Consider the following 20,131-nt stretch of genomic DNA (forward strand, 5'->3'; position numbering starts at 1 on the left):
GGCTCATAATAAAGATCTATCCCCTCCACCTCAAGAAAGGTCATTAACAGATTAAACTGGGATGAAAAGGATGTTAGTGGAGAATCCCTCATTATGACTAGTTTTCAACAGCCAGAGAGATTTTATTTTATGAAGATACAATTTTAATGGGAAACCAAAGAATAGTTTCATTTATCTCATCTAGGATTTGTGCGGACCAGGCCTTCATCGCTACAGTATTCTTTTAGTCAAGTATTGGTTCAAGAGCCTTGTGTACATTTTATAAAGATACTTCTCTTGGACCTTTTGTGACAGATGCAAGCTCTGAAATTAATTGTTATTGATCAAATTTGTGCACTGCTGTAATCATGTAATAGACTCCCAATAGTAATAATGGTTTCACTGCACTAGCTGCTGAAGACATTGAAAAGTTCCCAAGGCATTTTAACCTGCAGTCCAATGCAACTGCAGATGAACTGCAGATATATCCACTACCATGTCAAGAGAACTGACAGCTGTTTCCTCTTATTAAAATGTTTATGACATTTCCTCCAGTAGTTCAAGGCAGTTTATGGACTATCCTTCCCTAATTTTATCTAAAACAGTGGCCTTTTGGGCTGAAAGTGACTGGTTCAAACTCCCTCAGTGAACTCCCATGGTCGAAGATGGACTTGAATCTAGCACATGTTGATCTTTAGCCCAACAATTTGAATTTATCAATCAAGCAACACAGGAGATTTGATTATCAAAATATTTTTACTTTTATTTCAACATTTTTATAATATATATATATATGTGTGTGTGTATATGTGTGTATATATATATATATATATATTTATATGGTACATCAAAAATATACATTGAATCATCAGCGGGCAGAGGAAAAACAATATACTGGCCATGTCCCTAAGGTCATTTGAATGTCTTTTCACCTTAAATAAAAGTTTAAATGTTGTGCATCACTTTTTAAAAAATCGGTTGGGAGTAGGGGGCACACACACTACTAAGAGATATGGCCTAGGTGCCCTACCCACTACCTGGAGTATATTATACTCTATGCTAAATATGAAGGCATTAATGCTTTGGATTCAGAGGGATAGGGCTATAAAAGAAAGCATCCACACTGCGCTCCTAAAGCAGCTTTTTGCTATAGTACTATTAGCAGAAGAAATGGCTTCTAGGGGTTAAAGTGCCAAATATATCAAAAACCCTAGTGCCAGTACAGGATTGAGGGTCAGCTGCATTTAGGCCAAGGGTTTGCTGGAAAATCTAAACCAATGGAAAGACAATGAAACTACAAGCAGCACCACTAGGGTTCAAGGTGCACTGGTGCTTTTATGACCTATTTTCCAAGTCTGCCACCCAAAACAGTGAAGCACACCAGTGAAGAGGGGGGTACAGAAGAAAAATGAGAAAAGTGATGAAGGTCTTCCAACTGGGCAGAAAGCAAGCACATTCAAAGACAAGGTGAGATAAATCTAGAACTATAAAGAAGAGAAAAAGGACAGATTTGGGTGGTAGAATCAAGAGCAGATTTCTGGCTTATCAGAATTTTATCTAGAATACCTTAATCTACATGTGCTGGAAATTTTGTAAGATGTCTATTAACAAAGATGTACTTCTCTTCTGCCATCTTGGAACTTAGCCTTACAAGTTGTCTGTTCTGAGCAATACAGATTTTTCTCGTTTGACAAAAGGCAAGCATTTTGCTTCTTTGATCCTATTTTCTTTCTGTGGACCTTGTAAGGAATTCTTTGAAAATCAAATGTTCAAGAGCAACCTTCTACAATAAATGATACAGTCATAAGAAGCCACAGTTCACTCCATGTTTTGTGTATCTGTATCCTATAACGTGTGTTTGTGTACATATACTGCTCTTGTATATTCATTTCCACAACCTCAGTGTGCACATTTCCAGTGGGGTGTATGAAAGAAGCCCATGTAGTCTATTAAAAGACAGTGTGGTTCAGTGATGGTTAACCTTTTCGGCACTGAGTGCCAAAACTGGAGTGTGTGTGAGCATGTGTGCGCACGTGCGCCGGAGCACCAGAACCCAGAAGAAAGCAGGTGGCCGGTGTGCATGCGCGTGACGGAACCCAAAAGAGAGCAGCTGGCCGGCACACATGACTGCAACGGAACCTGTAAGAGCAGCTGGCGATGGCGTGTGTGCCCACAGAGAGGGCTCAGTGTGCCATCCCTGGCACGTGTGCCATAGGTTCGCCATCACGGGTCTAGTTCATATATCTGGAAAAAGAATCAAAACAGTGCACTACTGCATGGGAGGAAAGCACAGTGATAGGTCAAATATTTCAACACAGTAGGATGAGGAGTTTCAGAAAAGGGAGATACACAACTAACAGAACTATCCTGAATGCGAAAGGAAATGAGGGATCACAGTGAAAGGCCAGAGGATTTCTCAAATCAGCCAACAAGAAAGATGGCATTCAGATAAATGGAAAATTTCCTGTAAGTTAGCTAAAGATGTATATATAAGTCATTATAAGGAGCCTGGAACTTTACAGTAATTTAATATTCAAGTAGCATATCCAGGCCACTAAAAGATAAAGCAGAATCCTGCAGATAGCATTCAGGGTCACTGTAAGAGAATCTTTTTATGAAACACAAGACTCAGTAACATCCCAAAGAAAGCAACACAACTAAAGCAGAAGCCTCTTTTCAGACCCTCTTGGATTCTGAAAACATCATAATCCATCAGTCAAACTAGATCATCAGAGTGGAGAAAAGTTAAGATTTGTTCCATGGAATACTGTAGGGTGAAGTTGGCTTTATGTTTTTTTTATTTTTTTTGCATAATGGCTTGTTTTGGTAAACAAAAATAGGATTCATGCAATTTATCAAGCTGCCCATAAATAACTATATATGTATATGGCAAAAATAGAAAATGATACTATTTTATATTCATTGCAAATGGCTATGCTCCAAACATCGGTGATAACGCCACAAAAATATAGTACTGCATTCACATCCATAAAACTGGAGCATATGATGAATCATTGAGTAAAGTACTTCTGCAACTTATTAATATGCCAAACAAAATATTAGCCTACCACAGTCCTTTGCGCTGTCTATAGGTAGATTATTCCAGTTATGATTTGATATTATTTATTTCAATATAATCTGTCAGTACTTGTCTTCTGTTAACTTCCCCCCCCCCCGTAATCAAACCACACATCTTTTCTTCTTCTTCCTGACCCCATTTCATTCTTTTATTAAAGGCCTTTTGCATCCTGAACTGGATTCCTATAATCTTTTTGTAATATTCAATTTATTCCAGTCTACTTACTACAAATCTACAGTCCCAAATGTTTTGGAATCTATAACACAATACCTGTACTAGCTAGACGTATTGATGTTTCAGAGCAAGATGTGCCTCTAAATTCTGCTCAGAGTTGCTAGGGTTAACTGGGGCTCATCTCTAGAATCACAGTGCAATTAGTGCTGGAAAACAGGACAGCCACATTCCAAAGATGGAGTCCTTTGCAATATCAATAACTCACTAAATGAAGAAATGCAACATCCTAACTTATTAAGGGTCTGGGTTCCCCCCGCCCCCCACCAATCAATTTTATTTCTCTCTCTTTAGTCTATCTGTAGTGCTTTGGCTGTCTGAGAAGTTCAGCAGGGAAGGAAAACCAACTTTTTCCTAATTTACAAGTTTCCTTTTTGATCACCTGAATGCCGATTCTTACTTAGCACAAGCAAGTAGCTGCTGCAATTATTTACATATTTATATTGAGTATGTAACACTGAAGTTTTCTTTATTTTTTTAACGAACATAGAGACATTCCCCCATAAAGTCAAATAGCTCTTACTTTATTGGCTTTTAAGAAGACCATTAAAATTTGGCTGATTAGCAGGCCTTTGCAGTTGGGGTATTGTAAAATCGTTAAGTTTTTTTTTTAAATTACTAGAATAAATACACCTAGTATTTATGTACACTAATATGTTTCTGATTTTATAACTGTATTCATATGTTTGAATCTGATTTATAAATGTCAGGTATATATGCCTCTTAGACTCAATAGTAATTAAAATGACCTATAAGCCCAGTAAAATAAATATTTCCACCTGATTATACAGATAGAATAATATTAGCGGTAGCAACTGAGATAGTAACCTAGTCACAATGCATTTCATGCAGAACAAGACAAATATTTTCTGTTATAAGAAGGTCATCTCTAATATTGCTACCATATTACAGAAATTTATTAGCTAAATATGCATAAATTTGTATAGATGATACACAAGATATGAGAATGAGCAGGAAGCACATTGTTTTTGCAATCATTTTTAAAAATCTGCCCAATTGAATAAGGCACTTTAAAAAAAGAATTATACATTTCCTATTCTTTTAATTACTTGTATTATGAAAATATGCTTGGTATGAAGCAGCACAGAACCTTGAGGGAAATTGAAGCAGACTAACATTAAACAACGGAGAACATTTGCAAGAACCCTGAAATGAAACTATCATAAGCATTATAGTCCTCTATACCTGGTTTGATTCAATTCTCCGATTCAACCATAGATTTCCTTGCAAATTCCTATAATGTTTAATCTACCACATCCACTTTTCCTGATGTAATTTAAACCAGCATTTGTCAAGGCTGTAATCCTAAACAAAATTACGGAATTGGAAGCTGCACTGAACTTAATATAACATGAATCTCGGAAAGCATGCACAGGATTGTGCTGTAAATCTTACTGGAACCTGAATAAGTTAGAAATAGCTAACTATGGCAATAGTTTCCCATTTGAAGATCTCCGGGCTAAATTGACAGAACCACTCCCAATATTTTCAGATACTTTCAGGATTATTAGGGAGTCATCTGGGCAGCTGTTTTGGAATCCTGAGATGCTAAGATTAAAAGCAAAAGAAAGATTCTATTTCATGCTTGAGGAGAAAAGCCAAGGGAGAGAAATGTTAAGTGGATGATGATTAGATGATGACATCTGGTAAACCTTGTGTTCTCTATAGCTCTTCCTACTCCCATTTCTGCCCCTTTTTGCCTCTTGTCAAATATTATTTGCCAAGAGTTATTTTTTTTTATCACCAGCCTACTTGCAGAAAACTGCTGAAATTATAAAGTAACATAACCATGTCCCCCGAAATGAAACTGCCACCATATTTGCAAAACCTATACTGAAATGAGCAAGCTAAACAAATTAGTGCAATCTAGCAAAATTTCTTTCAGCTACAAACTGAGTGTTTCAGATTGGAAAGTACAGTATTTAGGAAGTAGCTTTAAGAGCAGCTGGAAGCAGAGGTTTGGTGAATATACAGCAATTTTATGTGGGTGTTAGTTGAATTCTGAGTGGGTTTGCATGTTTTCCTCCAGAAGGTAACTGCCTTAGGAACCAGTTACTGTTCAACACAAAATCACCAAAAAGCATAAATAGTTTTATGACATTATTCTACAGATGACGAAAGCAATCACTTTTAAAGAATGAATCCAATTTTGCAAGAAAAGATATACATTATATTAAGCTGAATGTTTGGACATTAGACCATCTTGCACTTTTCCCTATGAATCCATCAGAATTTCTCCCCCTGAAATATCACATATTTGTTTCACCCTTTGCTCTCCTCATTCTTATAGACATACTTGCAAAGCTGACTTGCAAGTTGTATGCTTTGGTGAGATCATGGGTGCTATTCAGATAACATCAACCATTTTTACTCCTACAAGTAGTTATTGTTCCCGACTCACACTTGGAAAAGTATTTGTCTTAAACACAGGATGGATGGCTTCAAGTGGACCTCCGGTAACTATAAATGTTAAATCGAAAACAATAAATATTTTTGTGTCTATTGTCACATTAAGGTAACTAGGCTGCATTGCAAATGGACTGACAGACTATCTTCTTGTTCTCGGACAGATCTCTTCAACTCTGTTATCCTGGCACTCAAAATCAACCACTTTTTAGGCAGCTAGTAGTACACTGCTCCTCATGGCAATACTTATGTTTCAGCAGGCTAAACCAACTGGCACATTTCCATATCTAATAAATAGAAGGAATGTTGCTGTTCTACAATGAAAAGGAATATTTCATATCAGCAAGATCACTGTGACAGCAATGCCTTTGTTTTTTATGTATAGATTTTGGCCACAGATCTCATCCTTGTCTTTTGGACACAAAACAACCATAACACAGGCCTGGAAACCAAATAACAATAATTCCATTAGTATTTTGCATAGATTGGAATGTTTCATCACTTAGTTGTGGCCATCAATAATTGCTTGTTTTATTTCAGCTTTTTCCAATAATACTGACCACTGGTTAGCTTTGTATTTAGGATGGTTGGTTCAGTTGACAGGTTTATAAGATTTGTATTTACTGAAATACTGGATCAAAGGGGGGAAAAAAACTTAGCTTCACATGATGTCTTGCTAAAGTGATTAGTTGCATGATATAATAGAACTGGCACTGAGGAACCTCAATAATGGTCAGACTATATACCTCTGGGAAGTTTATAAGAATGGCATGACAATCATGGTCTTTTTCTATGGCTTGCCTGTAGTGTCCAATAGTTCCAGATTTTGAGTTAAGGCTGGTTTTAAGGAACTGAGAGTTCCAAAGGAAAAGGAGAATCCTGAAAAGCAATCTGGAGTATGAAACATTTGGTGCAATTAGCTTAAACATGTCTTCCCAACAAGATGCTCCCCAGATATGTCAGCACTTAAAACTCTATTTTCATCCAGCATATAGTTTGGCTCAATACATCTGGAAAGCACCATTTAGAGAAGACTTGCTTATACAATTATCTGGAACTGCAGGAATGAGGAAAGATTTTGGAGAACTACTGCCAGTCTAAATGAATGGCAGAAGTGATAAAGTATGGCAACAGGAAGTGGGTAGGAATTGTTGGAACCTCATGACCTTGAATCTGATATCCTACTGGATCTGCCAGTTACTCCTCAACAAAGTTTGCTCATACTGTTTGCTCAAAAGGTCTTGAGCCACCTACTCTTTCATATGCGGTTGTCTAATTTTTTTTTTTTTTAATCTGCTCTCCTTTTCCTGTATTTATTCTGTTGCTTCTGTGGCCACATATCAACAAACAGTAAAGTGATATTTTGAAATGTTCCGCCAAGTAACAGGAAACATTCATTCCAGGATGACACAACCAACCAGCCACTAAACAAGTAGTTAAATATCCTCCTGCATTTGGTAAATCGTCACCTGTTGTTATACAGTTCAAAACTCTTAGTTGAGGTCTCTCACATAAGATAAAATTCCCTGCTTTTCTTTCCTGGAGTAGCAAAAGTGTTCTGCCAAATCTCTCCAAATAACCTCTCTCTTTTCAAATATCAAGATTAATCTGCACAAGTGAGCACTGTAATGACAAATTCAGCCCATTACTATAAGCATCCCCCCCCACACACACTAAAATGAGCCAAATCTAAAGAACTGCCCTGGAAAAAATTCCCTTATTTCTTTTAAGATTATTCTCTGTAATAATCTTAATAATTTTAAGATTACAGCTACAAGCAAAACTGAAGAAAGCTTCAGCCAATAGATTTTAGTTCATGCTTTGTATTTGACTGATACCCATAACTTAGGCAAGTGAAAAAATAAACTCCTATATCCAATAACTAATAATATTGGAAGATTGTCCATGGCTTGCTTCATTTGCTGAAGTGAATGGCTATTGTGTATACATCTTTTCCAACTTTCAGTCTTGTGGAATTTGGTTTGTGAGCAGCAACATTCTATGCATTGCAATGGGAAATAGGGCAGCAATCTCTGACCCACTACTATAGCCCTAGATATTTATGAACTAGGTACTTTTTTTTTTCAGCCAACCAGAAAATTGCAGAATACAATATTATCTGAGAGTAAGCAATATTAGCTCATTTGCACAAAATTGCAATATGCATACTTGTAATAAATTCAGTAAATTCAAAAGCATTATATTGGAACTAGTGCTTAGTAACATATTTCTAATAGAGTAACTTTTATATGTTTTGGATTTTGCTTCTAAAATATGAAATCCAGGTGTCCTCAAACATCACCATGGAAATCCTGGCTCCAGTCTTTCTTCTTCATTCAGTAAGTTTAAGTAGATCCCAGCAGTGGTTTGTTCCTTTAGACTATCATGAATATGATAACAGAAATTGGGAAAGAAGTAGTTTCAAATATTCAAGGACACACGTTATGTATGAACCCTACTGTGCATTTTCTACAGGGTCCCATATTCTTATCACTCCTTCACCTTAGGCAATACACACCATAATATCTCTAAAGATGACCATCAATCCAGACAATCTTCCCCACCATAATTTTCGTTATGTTGAAACTACAAGAATTCTCAGGTTGGCTCAAAATTCTGGGTCTTGTCAATACAGCTGAAAGGACACCCAACTGGGAAAGGCTGACTTAAGATCTGAAATAATTCTATCTCTATACCGTTCTTTGTTTAAATCCCATTCTTATTCCATACATAAACAAAAAAACCCGTCAACGTACAGTTTTCTACTTACATAATAGCACTTTTCTTTTCTCTCTCTCTCTTGTACTTAACACTTAAATAGATATTCTCTTCTCCTTTCTCTCCTTCAATTCAAAAACCTATTTCAGTTCCTTTATGAGACATAGGGATGTCTTAGTAACTTACAAGGAGAACAATAAGTATTTATCAATCATTAGTATTTTCCTTAAATCTGTATTTGTGGGAAGGGGAATGTAAATTGAATTAGGAACTGCAAATCTGATTTTCATAAACGTGCATTTTGGAAAAGAAGCCTCTTTGGAGTCCCAATTACACAAATTCCTAATTAATAGAATTCAGTTTTAAAGTGACAGATACTTTTAAGTTCACAGATATTTTGAATGCATACTTTTGACTTTAGCACATAACTATCTGGATACGTGAGATTGTGCTTCTAGGTATACTACTAGTTAGAAAGATTGGTGCATTGTGGGAGAATCAGGCAATAGGAAAGTTATTTCCAAGTATAACTGAGTTAATGACACAAGTGGAAATCTCAAACAAACAAACAAACGAAAGAAGTTCCACTTCAAACAGTTCCAAGATTCTGCTTTTCCTTCGTTCAGAATACAGCCCTGTAAAATTACCCACCCTCCCCAATTTTCTTTGTACAGCTATGGTCTACAATTCCCCACCCAAACAGCCTTTGGGGTTTCTCTAGTAAGGGGCAAAAACAATGGGCCCTGTAGCTGCTCGCACAGAGCCTGGGGGAGATCGAAAAAGCGCTGGTCCAAAGATGGGTGCTTGGAAGAGGGTAGCAGCAGCTGGTCGGAGAGTTAATGGGCTGGGCAAAGTACACACAGTGGCGGGTGCCAGGGGACTTGGCAGGAACCGGGCAGCCAAGGTCTTCGTAAGATGCTTCTGCAGAGCCACTTTGGACTGTGAAGAGTGAGAATGAGGGACAGGGAAGAAGCACAAAGAGATACACATGGTACATGAGCAAAGCAGCATCAAAAGACAAGGGGAACATAGAGAAGATTTGCTTTAATATTGCAGTAAATAATTTAAACCAGGGGCTTCAGGATCAAAATTTATTTGACAGCCTGATTCAGCTCTGAAGTAGGTGAATTAATAGTACTTTGAGAATACTATAAATGCAAATACTATAAATAAGAATGGCCAGTATGAAACCTTCCAAGTGTTGCTCGGTAAATTTCAACAATACAATGAATGGTGAGGGATGCTGTGAATTATATTTTCACATCATCTGGAGGACCATATATTCTCTATTCCTGGCTGACAACAATACTGTATGACTTTATTGTGACAAAGTTTCTTTTACTTTTGGAGTAGGATGAAGTTTAAAAGAATATAGCAAGTTGCCCTATTGAATCAGTTCAAATATCCATCTATTGCCCGCAGTGAAGAGGCCCAAGTGTAGTGTGTTTGTGTGTATTTATGTATGCATATATATGTGCAGGAGACTTAGGCTATGGTATAACTAGATAAGCGAACAGCTTCCTTCCCCCCCCTCCCCAGCTGTAGCTTTTCTTATCCTTTAAAATGGTTTTTCCTGTTAAGAATATAAAGCAGGGGTGAAATCCAGCAGGTTCTGACAGGTTCTGGAGAACTGGTAGCAGAAATTATGAGTAGTTCAGAGAACCGGCAAATACCACCTCTGGCTGGCCCCAGAGTGGGGTGGGAATGGAGATTTTGCAATATCCTTCCCCCTGGAGTGGGGAGGGAATGGGGATTTTGCAGTATCCTTCCCCTGGAGTGGGGTGGGAATGGAGATTTTGCAGTATCCTTCCCCTACCACGCCCACCAAGCCACACCACGCCCACCAAGCCATGCCTACAGAACCGGTAGTAAAAAAAATTTGAATTTCACCACTGATATAAAGCCCCTCCTTTTTTAAAAAAGGAGGGTACTATAAGGCGAATCTACCTCTTGTTGGTGCTCAACAGCTCCTGGAGGATTTTTCATATATACATAAATAGTGGTAGATCTATCCATGTATTTGCCCAGTACTTTTTAAACAGCTATCTGGTGTCACGGTTGCCGTAACAGTCCTGCTACAATTACTTCCGCTAAATTAATTATGCACTACAAGAAGATGCATAAAGAGAAAAGGGAATACTGGGAATTGTAACCTCTTGATCTGATCTGTCCCACTGCTCGTCTTGTTTCCTCTCATGCAAGCAGTTGTCTCTCACTCTAGTTTCCAAAGGTTGCTGAGAGCAGCACTATCTGCAATTTTGTGGTAGGATGAGACAGTTTAATGTTCAGACACAATTCTCCACTGAGTGAGTGACTGGATTTTGAAGAATAATTAAGACACCAGGGGAAATTCCTTATTGTCCTCCACATTTTCCATACACCACAGAGTTACCTGGCACCTTCTGTGACAAATACCTTGAGAATACTCACTGCCAGGGCAGTATTCTTCTGCAGTTTGCTGTACGGGCTGTATTTGGGCTTTGGTGGCTTCCCTGCAAGCCTGTCTTTGTGACGTCTACTGCTCATATGCTGTAGATGAAAAAACAAAAGCTCCCACCATTATCAATGTATAAAAGCACCTTGATATCCTTTTGTCACCCGTAGTAAACTTTCTAATGACAGTTCTTTAGACTATTCTGTGTTTTCTATTTGATGAAGGAACTGGAAGACGTGTCTTCAATTATGCTGAAGTATTTGTTCTGCTTCAGTCTGGACCAACAGGATTAATATGACAAGCTTTTTGATATCACTTTGACCTCAAGTCTCTAGTATTTTTGACCATTTGCTCTGACACTTTTGTCTCCTGATAGATACCACTCTGTCTTTGTGGTGAGAAATGTGTATGTATCTGTCTTTCAATCTTTTCCTTAATAAGATAAATGCAGAGCAGGATAATTATCTTTATTAATTATAATATTTATATATAAATATATAAATTCATTCATATATTTACTCGTATATTGAATAGAGCATATTCAAAATGCTCTATTTAAATTTAAAGTGAATCACTTACATTCTAATATCCAACTATTTTGTACTTCCTTTCTTTTCTGTTTATCTAGACATTATTTGCCTATATCCTGCTGGAAACAAATATTGGAATTTTAAAATAATTGTGCAGAGACCAAAACTGAATAAAAGTAACCCAAATTAGTTAATTGTTTGAATTTTAATGATATCTGTATTTCTTATATTGTTTATTACTACTAAGATAAGACTTTAAAGAAGGAAAGCACAAAATAAGAGACTAGCAGAACGTGATTTATTGCTACATTTTCTTGCTTATGGCAAAAAACTTCAAGATGGCACCCCAGATATCAATTTCTAGAGTGCATTCTTTCCTAATCTGAGTGGCTGAAATGAAAACTAACTGGGATATTTGAAATATTCTTATATGAGCTTAGCCTGCCCAAATGTTGAGCATTGCCAGAGAGGTTCTCCTGCCTTTGTTATCAGCATTTGTGCTGTATTTATCTCTAAAAGACAAACTTCTCAACGGTACTCAGCCTTTTGAATGGTCCCCAACCCTTTTCTATGATGTTTCCTTACTCAATCAAATGTTTCCTCTTCAAATATTCTCCTGTTCTACAAAGGTGCAAATGCTTCCCTCTAACATTATGCTTTCTCTTCTTGCTGGTTATTTTGAAATTCTGTTCTTGTGCTGCTACTTTTTAAAAAGTGTCTGAAGAGTTAAATTGCTATTTACTCTGTATATGTGTATGAATTCATAGTTACTAGAGATGCTACTAATATAGTAAAAGCTCCCCACTGGGGGAGGGGTGTCTATTATTCCTCAATGGTGATTAAATTGCAAATTACATCATTTATGGTGATTTGTGTCATTATGTCATTATGCAAACGACACACTTTGACGTGAATGACATTATTTGGGTAATGATGTTATTACACAAATGACGTAAATAAATGCAAATGATGTAATTTCCACTATTAGTATATTCAGATCATTATGCAAATAAGGTAAATCAACATGATGGCATGAAATTAATGTAAATGTAATGTAAATGTAACATTTAGTGTGGACTGCTTTGGATTGAAAAGATTTGTCTCTTATTTCAGGAAGTTGTTCAGACAGAAATCTTGCCCAATTACATCTGATGTCCATTAAACGGGGGTCAGTGGAATAAAGGGTTCTCGGTATTGTTGTTTTTGTTCTTGGTATGCTGCTGCTTTTTAGCCTTCTTGTTACTTTTACTCAAGTTGCACAAAGTATTTGCAATTAATTAATCAATTAGATACTTTATAAAGAAGCACTTAATACATTAACTTTGATCATTCTCTTGTCATTGGAAAAGCCATTTGTGTAGGATTTCCTGGAAGGCAAATATTGTATAAACTTCAAATGTACTAAGAGTGGAAAACTGCCTAGGTCTAGCTCTAGGACAACATTTGGAGCAGAGAAATTTAAGGCAGGGAAAGACATGAGCAGCTGGCCTTCCGTGTTCCTTCCCCCCACCCCCACCCTGCATGATTGCCCTTTAAGATGTGATTTTGCTTATTTTACAAGAACTGTTGAGATGATGCTTCAGGTGTCTTAGTGCAACCTTCACTTTAGCCTGCACTACAGAATAGTAAAATTTCTGCAATGTAACTTCATCTCTTAACTTCATTAAATATCTTAATGGATACTTAATAAAAGGCCTAAGCTGAAATGTGGGGGTGGAAGTAGGGTGTTAAGATTAATTCTCTATTCCCTCTTTTCTTTCCATCTTAAAATGCTTCCTTCAAAAATATCCAAAATTCAGCGTGACCCTCATTACAGACCTCCAGACAATCAGAAGAGCTGTTTAGGTTGATCTGCTTACCTGTTTGAGTTGTGTCTCAGAGTTGACAAAGATCTCACACACCTGGCATTGGAAGGCCTTGTTCTGAATGTTGAGGCTGCCCTTGCTGCCAATCCGTTTGGACTTGTGTCCTACTCGAGAGAGAACCTTCCCTCGGCTTCGCCTTGGCAAAACAGTCTGCCCTTCCAGCATCAATTTGTGCTTTGCTCCTGGGAGTGGGGAAGAGAAGATGAATTGGGAACAAAAGAAGGAAACTTGCTTCTTGCATCTTGATAAGCAGGAAGTGATCTAAGAAGCAGACACGGCCAGTTATCAATAGGATGGCACAATTCCATGATGCCAGAATAAAGTTGGCTATGGAAATCCTAGGGCAGGTCTCTGACATAACATCTGCATTACATGTTATAAATTCTTCTTTCCTTGTTAAATGCACTTTTTATGCATCTTAATATATTGTTATATCTGATATACCATTTGGGGGCCAATAGTGGTGAAGGCAACCAGGCTAGAAACAGTGGTATAAGTTTATGTATTCTGTTATGATAATCTATATTTTTTAAAGGTTTTATGATCTTATCTTGCCTTTCTGACAATTGTACCATGTATTTGTATTATTATTATTATTTTTGCTACTATTGGATAGCAAGTAAGGCAAGGTCAAATCCCAAATGAATTGATTTTTCTTTATTTTTAACTATCCTCATCATTGTAATTCCTTGTTTTGCCTGAAAACGTAAGACATAACAAAATGACAGCCTTAAAAATGAAGAGTCAAAATAAAGCAGTTCATTATTTTACAGACAGAAAATTCTACAATTTGAAAACAACAGTACCGAATAAAATCCAAGAGTTTTATAACAGCAAGTAGGCTTTCAAGTTCATTAAAATTCTTCATGAGGGTTAGTCTAATCTACTTTAGCTTAATGTACTCCAAGTGTATTGAACTACAGTGTCAAGCATGTTAAGCAATCATCAGATCAGGGAAGATAAGAATAGAAACAATGAAATAATTGAAAGATGATGAAGGTGGGGAAAAATAAAATTTTTACTAAGCAAAATAGAAAGTCAAAATTGGTTGCATATATATACACTTCCAATTCTACGCGGGAGAAAACCCGAATAACCAAAGACCTACATACAAACACCTGCGAAAACCTCAGAAAACAAATGTATGTATGTATGTATATGTATATGTATATGTATATGTATATGTATATGTACATGTACATGTACATGTATATGTATATGTATATACACACACACACATACATACATACACATACATATATGTAAAATAAAGGAAATATTACACCTTCTTGGCTTCTTAATTGGCTTGCTGCAAAGAGATCTTACAATGAATGCATCATGTAAGGATAGAAAAATGCAGTTGTTCTTTCTTTGAGAACAGAACAAAAAAAATACAGGTAGAACTTGGAATCCCAGTTCTTTTCAAGAATTATGCAATCAGCAGACGATAAATATGTTAGTAGAAAACAAACCTATTTGTCCAATTATTTTTGGATTCAGAAAGCAAAGAGTTTGTAAAACTCTCAAGCTTTTGAATACATTTCATTTTACTCAAATGACAAAGTACACAGTTATTGTAAAATCTGGCAGGCAGTATCTGTAAATGACTCCTGGTTTCAACATACCTGCCTCTCATGATTTTCATACTACTGTATCTCTTCAATTCTATGGATAGCCTATCATCATGTCTGCTGAAAGAATGCTAAAATAAAACATCCACTAATGAACAAAACAAATATTTAGTAATTGTTAGGTATTGGTTAAGAATCCCCAAAGTCAGAAATGTATGCTTTTAGCACAAAATTTCGTTAACTGAAGCAAAATCTGTTCATTGGGAATAAAAATAGATTAATAAGTTACCTTCTCTAGGTGGCAGCCTCCACACGTATAGAGAATTCTGGGAGTTCCCAATCCCAGAAGATCTGAAGGATGCCAGATTGGGGAAGTTTTCTTTATGGTTTTGTCAGCTTCAGTTATTAAAGTCTATCAATATCAATGAGGCAAGATGGTGTATTTTTGGTAGAATTCAACATTTTCTGTCGAGGAAGAGGAGTAACTTATCCCTCTTACTGCTACAATGGAACTACCTTGATCCAGTATCTCTACCTAGACAAATGCTTTTGGGAGGTGAAATGAATAGAGATATTGGAGTGGGCAAGAAGGCAAATAATGAAAACAGTGCTGCACCATGGTGATGCAAATTCTCCCCCTTTTGTATATGTATCATGATGATTGCATGCATGTACAAAAGGTGTGACGTTTGCATTGTGACTCTGATTTCATCATTTTGCCAAAAGCCTTGCATCCTGCAGATGCCTCTGAAAGTGAATTATCATGAGCTACATGCAATAGGCTCCAGATGTCATATCTTTTACAGCAGTGGTAGATATATTATACGTCTAGCTTGGCCTTTTACGGAGTAGCTGGAGAAAACCCACGTGAAGGCTCCTTACCAGAATTATGAGCCTCCAACTGAGAGGCAGAGTTAACTGTTACTTTGCAAGTGGGACAGTACAAGTGCTGCTTGATTTTCTTTCCCTCTTTCTCCACCTCTGCTGCTGAGCCGGCGGTTCCTCCAGATTCAGTTGTTGGCACCTCCATACCAGCTGCTGCTGCTGGTCTCACACTTGCACTATCTGAAGCAACTTCCAAGGGCTCTGAAACTGATGGGGACACCAGGGACAGGACGCCAGTCATCTTGGCTGGTGATTCCTCTGTCGGGGACATCAGCAGGAGGTTGCAATGTTCTCCCATTGGTTGGCTCAATCCTAGCAAGCTACTGGGTTGTGCTAATAAAAAAGGAAGACATTTATTTTCCTCTGAATAGTGGTTTTAAGATTAACTAGCCTTTAAGGTAACTAGCATTTCCTTCCATTATAGTGGCATCTCAGCTAAGATTATTCTTCTGCTACTCAATAGAAGAGGTCAATTACAGGAAAATATGAAAATTTCCCCAAACTAAAATCTATCTAGAAGAATGCCTCTTCCTAGATCAGCTTGCCCCTTACCTCTGCTGCTGTTGGTGGTGGTGTCTCTGCTGATATCTAGTGCAGCTTCAAAGTTAGCCATTTTTTCTTGGCTGCTGCTGCTATTGTCAGCTGTCTTGTGCTTATTTTTCACTGCTTCAATGGCTTTGAGTCTCCGGGCATGCTTGTGGCCTCTGTAATGTGCCTCAGCTTGATTCTGAGAGAGATAAACGGGAGGGGAGCGTTGAGTGATGGAGAAGAGTATTAAGGCCATTCCATATTATGGAAGATCAAAGAGAGACTATAATGCAAAATGATTTGCAAAGCCCATTTTTCTAGTTGGTAGAGAGCACTTTGAAGACTGGTTATCTTCCTGCTGCAGCAGCAGATGACATTTTTTTTCCAACTACCTTGCTATTTTCCCCCAGTTTTCTCCATTTCCTTTCTCCCCACCCCAGTATTGAGGAACAGCACAGAAATAATCTTTCTGTGTACATCTTCCTCCCATCTGAGCCTTTGGAAAAAGCTATAGAGATAGGCAGGCCAAGTGATAGACAGCGAGCGTACAAGTGAAGTGGATCTTTTAAGAATGTGACGATAAAAATGTGATTTCATGCATTAACTAAACATCTCCCACCAAAACAAAAAAACACATGAAAAGCAGAGCACGAGGGAATTTTTCATACCTCTCCTTTTTGGGCATTGAGCACTTCTATTTCTTTCTTCAGCTATTATGCAAACTAATGTAACACCCTCATTTCAATTCAGATTGGACTTAAATTCACATGAATTTGCCAGAGAGCCATTCATTGTGGTGAGAATCAGGAAAACTGTCTTTGACTGCTAAGTACACAGGCTTTTGGGCAGCAGCGGGTGGGGGGGGAATGCATTGTAGTTTTTTGTATTTTTTTAAAAAAATATTTTATCAGCAGTGAACAGGCAGAGGACATTAACACATACTTCAGTTATTCATCCTTTTCTCTGAAAAGCTAAAGGACCTGGATATAGGAAAGCACAAAATGTAAACTCACACATATATACAGAACTGGCATGGCTGCCTGGAAATATAGACTTCATTTTAGCTCTGCATTCCAGGAAAGGACAATAGTTGTCATTTATGTCCTTCTCTTTCCCTCTACTTCAAGTGAATATATTTAGTTATATTATTTTATTTTTGTGCTGCAAAACTGCCTACTGCATATTTTTTTTCTGAAGCTGCATATTTTAATTTTCCTTTCCTTTTTTTTTTTTTTTTTTGCCCAAAAGCGCTTTTTGAAACAAGAAATGGGCTGCATTTAATCAGGGGCAACGTGTCTTATCTCCATTTCGCCAGGCAATGAACAATGCCAGGAATTGAATTATATGGATGCACAGCATGAGGCAAGGAGGGAGCGAAAGTCATCAGATGAAACAGGAGCCTGACAGCGAAGGGGTGTGGGTATATGTGCCTGCGTGTGTACATGTTAAAAATGAAAACAGAGGACGTAATGCTTTGCTAGAGGGCACACGCGGTTCAAATGGAGTAGTGCTGAAGGTCACTTAGTAACTCAGATTATGGACAGGCTTTTATTGGGACAAAGAAGCACAGCTTGATATTTTTGTTCTCCTGGCATCTAGGTATTTCCTTGATTAGTTTACCTGTAACCAGTGCAAAATAAGCCTGGTAAGCCTTAGATGCTTCTGTTTCACAGGCCCTTTGTTGGGTGCCTTTTAGCTTGCATATTAATTTCTATGGGTAGAAGAGTGATCAAATTATCTTGAATAATTTTTTAGAAAGTACAGGAAAATATACGACATTAAGATTTGCATTAGTCAAGGAACATTACTCTGTTGGTTGGTTCTAGTAAATCTACGTAAATAAATAATTCTGCCAGAATTATTACTATACAGAACTATGTTACATTGGATGAGTGAATTTAGATAGTGTTTTAGAAAGCATGGAATAAAAAAAAAATTTGCCTAGGAATTTTTTGGGTCACAGCTTTTATAAAAAAAAAAAGGAGACCCTGGGCACACTGCCGAACTGCACCAACTGGATAATATGGGCTGTGTACTGCAGTCCCTTCTTTTGGCCAGATTCAAGTAACGCACACAGGCTGAAAACCAATGGAATGAGTCTCCCAGATAAAACACTTTTCTGTACAACTGCCTGCCTGACTTCTTGAGTGTAAAATAAAGGAGAACACCAGTGTATGGTTTCCTTTTGCAAGACCTTAAGAGGCTGCTTCTCTTCTCACACACACCCTGTCTCAAAAAAAGAAAGAAAGAAAGAAAGAAACACAGGTGGTAGTACGGCAAGAGAAGATTATTTCTGCAAAAAAATATGATATCTGTTTTTTCCCCCAAAGAGATGAAAGAATCGACATTCAATGACTTTGCATGCATTACACGATACACAATATTTTATGGCTTATATACAAGCGAAGTATCATGCTGATTTTTTTTTTTATTGTGACAGTGGGCCCTTTCAATGAGGGAGCATGGTGAACAAACCAAGAGTCTTTATCCATAGTTTATTAAATATGTCCAACAGTTAGGATTCTAACTTGTTCCCCTTGCAACGTTTTAGAGGAAGAAACTTAGAGGAAGAAGCACAAGATCTTGATTTGGTTAGTGCATTAAACAATGCCTTGATGGCGCTGTCTTCAGTGGATGTTCTTTCTCTGATGAGACTTGTTAATATGACTTGCTGTGCTTTGTACTCTGTGAATCTAAGGGAACCATAAATCAGGCCTACACCAACCCAAGTCTCACTTTTGCCAAAGACTACCACAAATTCAGCTTTAAGACAGTTTCAGCCTTGGGACTGTAGAATATGGAAGGCATTGCTAATCATGACCTTCCTCACAAATTATTAAATTAGGTGCTTTGAACACTAAAACATTACATGAACTGTTGTGCACTCATAAGCAAAACTGACATAGCTATCTATATTGCAGTTCTCCTCTTCCTTTTCCCTTCCAATCTGCTTGGTTTCAGGGATGTAGCTTACCGCAGAGTTGAATCTCAGATGACAAATATTACAAGAGATGAACTGCTTCTTCTTAAGTGGATTGGGTACACCAAAGGTATGGTTGATTACTGCCTTTTGTACTGGATCCATCTAGAGAGGGGAAGGATGTGAAGATAAATGGAGCCAAGTTAGCTGGTGCTCTGAGAGCCAGGCATGTAAAATTGTGTTTGTCCTTTTCAAAAACTGCCTCCATAGCACCACAGAACATTTGCTTGTTTGCTGAGGAAATGTCCTCATCTGTCAGATTTGGGTCAGGCATGGCTATAAAACTCTGGTCCTCCAAAACCTCAGTCCTTAATCAGGAACTAGCTAAAAATAGAACCTTCGAAGATTTGATACAGCTAGATGTGTCATATATTATAGACACAAGGCAGGCCCTGCTGCAGAACCCAAAAATCAAGCCCGTATGTTGGCTCTTAGGTTTAAAATCATAAGTGTTTTTTTCCTGCCCTTACAAGCTAATGGATTCTTAGCCATGACTTTCCCAGCCCCGAGACTGAAATGCAATTGCTCAAGTGTCTATACAGGGACATTCTCTGGTCTGAATGACGTTAGTTACTTCCTCTCCACCTTCAGCTGAAAATGGCAAAGACATCTGCTGGAGATAATGGTTAAGGGGGAAAACCTTTCCTTAGCACCTTCTACGCTGCTAGTTCCATCGAGGCTGTTATGCTGTGAAGCAACTGATCAGGATGTCAGCTATTCCTTTGGGGCCTGCGATTATTTTTAATGTAGCAAGATGGCCCATTCTTCTCTATACGTTGTGTCAGTCTTCTCTACAAGCTGAAAGTTGTTGCAGAAAGACACTGTTGGACAAGCTTTCATAGAAATGTGTCAGCCATTACAGGTCTCACAATTGGAAAAACACTATAAACGTCTCAAGAACCTC

General features: G+C 37.6%; 1 protein-coding gene across 4 annotated transcripts in view; it reads right to left on the minus strand.

Moving 5' to 3' along the window:
- Nucleotides 1–7,975: 7,975 nt before the first annotated feature.
- Nucleotides 7,976–20,131, minus strand: part of ZNF385C (zinc finger protein 385C) — a 198,128-nt gene continuing 185,972 nt past the window's right edge. For 2 of the 4 annotated variants that reach the window (XM_034415954.3, XM_034415956.3), the window contains 6 exons: nucleotides 19,222–19,332; nucleotides 16,272–16,446; nucleotides 15,717–16,052; nucleotides 13,258–13,445; nucleotides 10,850–10,963; nucleotides 7,976–9,373 (listed from right to left, as the gene is read on the minus strand). In XM_034415954.3, coding sequence (XP_034271845.2) covers nucleotides 9,152–9,373; nucleotides 10,850–10,963; nucleotides 13,258–13,445; nucleotides 15,717–16,052; nucleotides 16,272–16,446; nucleotides 19,222–19,332 — 1,146 coding nt within the window. In that variant the 3' untranslated portion in view covers nucleotides 7,976–9,151. The remainder of the gene's footprint in view (nucleotides 9,374–10,849; nucleotides 10,964–13,257; nucleotides 13,446–15,716; nucleotides 16,053–16,271; nucleotides 16,447–19,221; nucleotides 19,333–20,131) is intronic. The other 2 variants (XM_034415953.3, XM_087892209.1) reach the window with 2 other exon arrangements.

The sequence above is a fragment of the Pantherophis guttatus genome, chromosome 4 (genome assembly GCF_059756535.1).
Source record: "Pantherophis guttatus breed Tessera chromosome 4, ASM5975653v1, whole genome shotgun sequence".
Classification (NCBI taxonomy): Eukaryota; Metazoa; Chordata; class Lepidosauria; order Squamata; family Colubridae; genus Pantherophis; species Pantherophis guttatus.